The sequence below is a fragment of the Triticum dicoccoides genome, chromosome 2A (assembly GCF_002162155.2).
Source record: "Triticum dicoccoides isolate Atlit2015 ecotype Zavitan chromosome 2A, WEW_v2.0, whole genome shotgun sequence".
In the NCBI taxonomy this organism is placed as follows: Eukaryota; Viridiplantae; Streptophyta; class Magnoliopsida; order Poales; family Poaceae; genus Triticum; species Triticum dicoccoides.
This window is the reverse complement of record NC_041382.1, coordinates 144358265-144366201: the sequence shown is the minus strand read 5'-3', so window position 1 is coordinate 144366201 and position 7937 is coordinate 144358265. Positions and strand designations below refer to the sequence as shown.

Genomic DNA, 7937 nt, shown 5'->3' with positions numbered 1-7937 from the left:
TGCTCTGCTCCGCTGCTTCGTCTTCCTCTTTCCCCTTCCTCGCCCCACGACCGCCGCCGGTTCTCGGAATCGGAGCGGGCGGGAGGAGGGTCCGATGGGCGCTCTGATGTCCTGCATGTCCGGCACGCCCCCCTCCGACTCCCCGCCGCAGGCCAAGCGGCGCTCCTCCGCGTCCTCCCGCCGCGGCGGCGGCGGCGCCAAGGCCGCGGAGATCGACGAGCAGGCGCTGGCCGCCGCCGCGGCGCTCGTGCTCGGGCAGCGCGGAGGGGGAGGCGCGTTTGACCGGTCCGCGTCGGTGCGGTACGCCGCGAAGCGGCAGCAGCAGGGCCCGCCGCTGCCCAGGAGCTCCAGCACGCGCCCGCGCTCCCTCGCCGACCCCGAGCTCCAGCCGCAGCAGCTCCTCGCCAAGGTATCGACCCCGTCCTCTTCCTCCTCCTTCCTTCGTTCCTCGCTTGCTTCGCTTCTCCCGGTCGCATTGCTTAGTTAGTTGGTCCGCGTGCCGCCGCGTGGAATTTTGACGCTGCTCCATGTTGACTTTTCCTTCACTCGCCGGGAACTCCGGATTTCTGGTGGTTATCGGTCGGTTTTCTCGTCGGCCACCGAGGCTCCGTGAGTGCCGCCTACAGTAGTTTCTACGTAGTTTCCGGCGCCGTCTCCGCCTCTCCGGTCTCCCCCTGTTTCCATGGTGGAATTTGATCCATTCCCATGCTTTGTCCGGCTTGCCGAAACGATGCCCGATTTTTAGGCCGGGGTAATCGTCCTTTTCGAAGAAAAAAAAATGCTTACTTCAATTCTATGTTGCTCTGTCCTCAAAATTCATCTGTTTTTGTCGAACCTGGGTCCTGATTCTGTAATGCCCTTCAATAGTTCGATTTGTTCCCGTGCTTACTGCGATTAGCGATGTGAGAATTGCCAAGTAGACTTGCAGTACTTACATTTTGCAGGCGTCCTCTGAATCTCTGATCCATCTGTGTCGCTGGTTAGTGAGGCTATAACATGGGGGTCCCGTATGCCATAGGCTAGTCGAAACGTGGAAAACCTACAGCTCCAGGGGCCTCTGTCCATTCATCTCTCCGTGATTGCACAATGCGATCCATATGGCAAGCTACCGAGCATTGATTTAGTAAAAGTCCAGAGCGTATTTGGAAACCACGGACGTCTGGGTGATGGGTGGCGGTTGTTGTTGGTACATATTGGCATGATTCAGAATTCAGACGCCATTACATTGATTGTTTCTTGTACTAGCCTCCTAGGACAATGATATTGTCGCATGTCTTCATTTATTCTGGAGAAGGGACGAGGAGGGTACCTTCCACTTGTCCCATGGATCCTAGTTCCTGATATTCTTTACTTCGAAAAATTGTTTCAGTCACGGTGAATCTGTGTTGCCTAATTTTTGTCGAAATCAAATGTTTGTTGCTGTCACCTAGTCTGTCTTGGCCGTTACTGGAAATGGCTGCCGGCGGCAACTTGGCTTATATACCTGCCAACATGGCTATCAACTAGTGGCGTGCTGACTGTTTACCAAGAAGAAGCTGCCGGCCGTCAGCAGGGAGGTTTTGGTTGATTGTGTAGTTCGTGTCTGGCATTTTCAATGCCACTGGTCAGTTGATGGATGTATATATGATACTGAATTAGCACGCCATTTGGCAGTTAATTGGTGTTTTTGTTTTCGAATCGCTGGCAAACAAACATTTCTACAGTTACAACTATGAAAAACGCAAATACCTTTGACACTTTGTCTAGTGCCTAACTGCCTATGCTCCTGAATTCCTAGTGAACTTCAAGGGATTTATTGCATGTTCTTGCTTAGTAATGCAGATGTTTCAGAGTTGTTTTAAGATTCTCAGTGATTTATTCTTTGACTCTAATATATGTTATCTGTATGTATGTAAGATGTGGATCTACCATGCAGAGGCAGGAAGCAATAAAGCTCTTCCATTATCTAAACAAAAAAGATGTTTTAGTGTTGTTTCTATATGTAACTGCGGTCATTGCATTCATATAACCATCTTAACCAATGTGCTGTTTTTTAAACAGGAGTTGGACACTAAAGATTTGGAAACCAACATAATTGTTCTTGTTCACGGAGGTGGGTTTGGTGCTTGGTGTTGGTACAAGACCATGTCACTTCTTGAAGATAGTGGGTTCAAAGTCAATGCTATTGACTTAACAGGCTCCGGGATTAATTCTTCTGATACAAACAAGATTAGCAGTCTTTCAGAGTATGCTGAGCCACTTACCTCTTACCTTAAGGGTCTAGGTGATGCTGAAAAGGTTTGCTCTCTTTTGATATTCTAACCATAATATGTTTGACATATTTAGCAAAATTTACTTCAGTTTGGAATATTATTAGGCTAATCATTTGACTATCATGGATGATAATATTAGAAGATATTAAGTATTAAGATATACGCTGTTAGCCTAAGGTAACCCCTAACCGTTCGAGACAGCAACATGTATGTGAAAGAAAAAACATAAGCACAGAACATTCTCAGTGTTTTGGAATCAATTTATGAAAGATGGAGTCTGAGCTTACGGTTTGAAGTCTGGGCGTCAGTATTACTTGAACAAGAATCTTACACAATGAATGTTCTCCAGATAGTCTCCTAGAGTATCCGTGTCCGTGTCGTGCGATCGGCTCGCCGGCCCAGCGGGATCTCATGAAAATGGCCATGCTTGCTGCCGTACTGCTTGTACTTGAATAGTTTTGAGTAGCTAGGTAACATGCCATTAATGTATGTGCAATTTATTTATCAAAGGCATGCCACTTTACTCGCTGATGCATCAGATTCAATTTCACATTTTCTCAGTATTGTTGGAATTTTTGTGGCGCTGGTTCTGATATTTCAGCATCACATAATTTATTCCATGAGATTTTTTCCTTTGAGACTGGTCCCTATTTGTGATATTTCTTGCTGTGCACAGCATCTTGTTCACCTAAGCAAATATACATCATTGATAGTTCTTGTTATTACACAGGTTATCTTGGTTGGACATGATTTTGGGGGTGCTTGCATATCCCATGCGATGGAGATGTTTCCATCGAAAGTTGCCAAGGCTGTTTTCCTGTGTGCAACAATGCTGACAAATGGACATAGTGCTCTTGATATCTTCCAACAACAGGTTTGACCCCAATGACAGCATAATTACAATTAAAAAACTGAAAAAATAATCTTCAATATTGTCTAGCATTCAAGTTAGTATATCTTCAAAGATTCTGCCTGATGCCAGACAATTGTGCTCCCATTGCTTCAGATGGATACAAATGGTATGCTCCAAAAGGCACAGGAATTAGTATACTCCAATGGCAAGGACCGGCCTCCCACCGCTATCAACATCGACAGGGCTTCAGTAAGAGATCTGTTATTCAACCAAAGTCCTGCCAAGGTATACTGTCAGACAATCATGTCCAACCATATCACTGAATCCTAGTTTCGAAATTAACATTTCACACCCACTCCATTTGTCTCTGTAGGATGTATCATTGGCTTCAGTGTCCATGAGACCCATCCCCTTTGCCCCGGTAATGGAGAAACTCACGTTAACAGAAGGGAACTACGGATCGGTGCGGCGATTCTTTGTCGAGACAACGGAGGACAATGCGATACCTCTTTCCCTGCAGCAGAGCATGTGTGTGACTAACCCGCCGGAGAAGGTCCTGCGGCTGAAAGGTTCAGACCACGCCCCTTTCTTCTCGAGGCCGCAAGCGTTGCACAAAACGCTGGTAGAGATAGCGACCCTGCCGCGAGCACAGGCATCATGAGAGCTTGTTCTCTGTCAGATTATTTTTTCAGCCGGCGAGATCGCCATGATTGTTCGCATGACTGCTGCTGTATATTTTGGGATGAGAGTAGGCTGGAGGTAAAATGCAGTAAAAATAGGCGTTGTACAAAACGTTTGGAAGCCGTTGCTCAGGGATGTAAGCAGCAGAGCAGGAGCTCTGGATTTCACCCTTGTCTCAACGATTACACCTTTCCTGTCTGCAATGACATGTTCATCATGGTGGTTAACTTAATGCACGTGTAACTGTGTAATTGTACTGCAGCCAATACGAGGAAAAATAGAGGAAAATAATACTAACTGGTTTTTATTTTGTCTGTCGATGCGAATTATGGTCCGGTTACCCTCACGGAAATTGGAATTTGCCCTTTGATCCCGCACTCGATGACGATGTAGCAGACGAGGTACTCTTGGAGCATCACCTTCTTCCCTGGTTTGAATTGCTGCTCATACTCAAATGGTGATTTTCATCCATCCTCCATCTTCATGCTCCAGGAGTCCAGGGCAAAGTGCAAGCGCGGGCTGATCGCCTTGTAATCAGGTTGCAAACTAGGGCTGCAAACTGCATGACTCTTGTCCCCAGCTGCTCCAGCTCGATCACTTCTCTGTTCATCCTGTGCTTGGAGCTCATCTGCTCGACATCGCTAACTAAGGTGACGGAGGTTGAGGCACTAGCTTACTAGCGCGCCATGAGGCCAAATCCAACGTTTCGATCAAAACGGACAAAAAATACGGTCCAACGCGCCGACGCAAATGGATGGGGGTTCGTTTTCTTCTCGCCCTTAACGCATTTATGGCCCAAATTTGGGTCGCGTTTCCGTCAAAAAGCGCTAACATGTGGGACACACGCCCTTGTCCTCCCCCTGGTCCGACCGTCGGGGGCACAACGTTGCCATTTCCCCTTCTCACCCAAAAAACTCTCTCGCCCTCCTGCTCCCGTCATGGCCACCGCCTCAAAGGACGCTGTCGCCGCCATCCCGGCCGCCACCGCCGCCCGTTCCGCGGCCTTAAAGAAGAAGAAACCCAAGAAGGTGCTCACGCCGGTGCAGCTCGCCTGAGAAACGGCGAAGAGGGCTGGCCGAAGGGCCGCAGCTGCGGAGAGGAAAGTCGTCGCCGGCCACCACCGCCGCGCAACACAAGGTCGTCGTTGAAGATAATGAGGCCCTCGCCGCCAAGGCCACGCAGGCAGCGACGTAGCAAGCCCTCCTCATGTTAGGGTTTAGCCGATCCACGCCGGCCAAACTTTGGAAGCCTTCAAGGCCCAACATGCGAACAAGCCATTCACCCTAGCCCATTGTTGGACACTCATCAAATAGTACCCCAAGTGTAAAGATCAATATGCCACCCTAAAGAAGAATGGAGGGACGGCGGTCGTCCTTGATCATGAAGGAGTGAAGTGGCCAACTCGAAAGTGGACGAGAATCGTGATGCGGCATCGTTCGCCTTGCATAAAAAATTGCAAGGCATGATGACCCAAAAGGAAGTAAGGGACGAGAGGAAGCGCCAAGAAAAAGAGGAGCAAATGAAGGCCTACATGGAGCACCAAACGAAGAAATTCGAGATGGAGGAGGCCGCCAAAAGGAGGAAGCTCGAGATCGAGGAGGCCGTCCAAACGAAGAAGTTGGAGATTGAGGCCACCAATGTGAACACCAAAGCAAAAGAGGTGGCACTAGTTTTCATTGCGAAGGAGGTGGAGATCATGACGGTAGACTTGAGCAAGATGTCCCTGAAGAGAAGCGGTTAGTTCGAGAAAAAGCAAAAGACAATGCTCGAGCTAGATGGTTGAGCTACGACCAAGAGCAACATCATTTTATATGTCGGCTGCCGACATAAACTGGGGCTGCGAACTACGCCCGTTTTTTGTGCGCCGGCAAGTGTGTCGGCCGCTGGCTATTGTGTCGGCGTGAATCGTGGGTGATAATTTTTGTAGGCTGGTATGGTTGCCGATCGCCGACGCTCTGGCCGGCATGACCATGACAACGCATCTAATTTTAGTTTTCATTTTTCTTGCAAAAAATTCAGACGGCCGGACAAAATGCGTCTGCCTGTTAGGCGCACTGCCAGCACAAACAAATAAACGGCCGGACGCCGCCCTTTTTACCCGACCTATGGGACAAAACGAGCGTCCATTTGGGATCGCGCGTAGGAGTTGGCCTGAGTACCTTGGGATGGTTGTCCTTAGGCGAGGCAGATTTTTTACACGTTGGGTGGAGCATGTTGTCGGGGTGCCTGGAGCGGAACTGCACGAATATGTCCTTCAGGAGGATACGGAAGTGGAGATACTCGACCACGGAGTAGAGGAGCAGCGGCGTGATGTCGTCGATGATGTGCTCGGAACGGGCGGCACCACCTATTAGCGAGGGCGCCCCTATGTCTCATATAAAGAGATACAGTGGGAACCCTGGCTGAACGGTGGCTCTAGTTGGGACAACGCAGGTGCACGGGAACAACAGACTCATTTTTTGTTTTGTTTTTTTAGCTTTTTTTACTATTGTTTATACTTCCAAATATTTCAAATAAATATATACAAAAATCACTCTACAAAAAAAATTTAAAATGTTGACTAAGTATTTGAAAAATGTTAAATGCGTATAAATAAAATTTTATCATGTATACAAAAAATGTGCATGAAACAATTTGATCAAGCATTTGAAAAATGTTGAATAAGTGATTGAAAATGTTAATTAAGCATTTGGAAAAGGTTAAATGCGTCTAGAAAAAATCTTGACCATGTATTAAAAAATGATGAAAATATTTGATCATGTATATAAAATTTTTAATCAAGCATTTGAAAGAATGTTTAACGAGTAATTGAAAAATGCTAATCAAGCATTTAAAAAATATATTAAATGTGTTTAGAAAAATATTGACCATGTTTTCAAAAAATGTTAATCAAACATTTGAAAAAATGTTAAATGTTCATAGAAAAATGTTGACTATGTATTAGAAAATTTTAATCTTGTATCTGAAAATTGTTAATTAAGCATTTGAAAAGGTTTAAAAGTGTGTATAGGAAAAATGTTGACTATGTATTTAGAAAATGTAATCTTATATTTGAAAATTGTTAATCCAGCATTTGAAAATGTTAAAAATGTGTATAGAAAATATGTTGAACTTGTATTACAAAAGTGTTAAAATTGTATTGGAAAAATATTAGACATGTATTAGAAAAATGTTTTTTGACACATAAAAAATATAGAATAAAAACAAAAAACGAAGAAAACCGAAAAATGAAGAAAATAAACCAAATGAAAATAATGAAAAATAAAACCAAAGAAACAAAATGCCAAAAAAGAATGGAAAAAGGAGAAGAAAAAAGAAAGAAAGAAAAAACCGGACAAAACCAGCTCGAATCGCCTCAAGTAGGATGCGCCCCTACTACTTACCACGAATGGGACTTGGGCGAGCAGTGCCTGCGTTCTCCATAGAGACCAGGGATCGGTCCTTGCTTCTCCCCTTTCTTGTGCTCTTTTTATTACTTACTATGCACGCACGAATGCGAATTGGCCGGTCCAAATTACTTTAGAAGCTTTAGTGAGACTTTCTACCTACTCGCTTAATGCGAGATATAGTCGCAGCGTGTTGTGGCGCCATGATAGAGAGCAAAAAAGTTGTCCTTTGGTTGGGCCTCTGGAGCAATCAAGTAAAAGCCCAAATGGACTAAAGAAAACGGGCTAAATAACTGGCACTACTCGACCTGTTTATTACTTACTATGCACGCACGAATGCGAATTGGCCGGACCAATTACTTTAGAAGCTTCAGTGAGACTTTCTACCTACTCGCTTAATGCGAGATATAGTCGCAGCGTGTTGTGGCGCCATGATAGAGAGCAAAAAAGTTGTCCTTTGGTTGGGCCTCTGGAGCAATCAAGTAAAAGCCCAAATGGACTAAAGAAAACGGGCTAAATAACTGGCACTACTCGACCTGTTTGTTTAAGGCTTTTACTGGATAGGCAGGGCAAGTCAGTGTTTCCTATGTTACGCACATGAGCAACTAATCAAGGGGTATTTTTAAGGGCTTCTGCACAAGTCATTTCCTTCAGCCTAAGACCGTGTCAAGTGGTGCATCCAGCCACCACCATGTGTCATGCGTTGGGTGCATCCTTGGCGTTTTTTTACATGTTGCGGGGTTTTTTCTGACATTTTCGGCTTTT

At 45.7% G+C, this 7937-nt stretch overlaps 1 protein-coding gene across 1 annotated transcript; it reads left to right on the top strand.

Moving 5' to 3' along the window:
- The first annotated feature begins 6 nt into the window (after positions 1 to 6).
- On the top strand, positions 7 to 4013 carry LOC119353869 (putative methylesterase 11, chloroplastic). Its single transcript, XM_037620566.1, has 5 exons — positions 7 to 409; positions 2041 to 2277; positions 2983 to 3126; positions 3259 to 3390; positions 3479 to 4013. The coding sequence occupies exons 1-5, from the start codon at positions 95 to 97 to the stop codon at positions 3764 to 3766; spliced, it is 1116 nt and encodes a 371-aa protein (XP_037476463.1). The 5' UTR covers positions 7 to 94; the 3' UTR covers positions 3767 to 4013.
- Positions 4014 to 7937: the final 3924 nt, after the last annotated feature.

Excerpts from the sequence above, each read along its gene's own strand:
- LOC119353869 (XM_037620566.1), top strand. The coding sequence starts at position 95 with ATGGGCGCTCTGATGTCCTGCATGTCCGGCACGCCCCCCTCCGACTCC. Across the intron at positions 410-2,040 it reads CGCAGCAGCTCCTCGCCAAG|GAGTTGGACACTAAAGATTT; the intron begins GTATCGACCCCG and ends TTTTTTAAACAG. Across the intron at positions 3,391-3,478 it reads TCAACCAAAGTCCTGCCAAG|GATGTATCATTGGCTTCAGT; the intron begins GTATACTGTCAG and ends TTGTCTCTGTAG.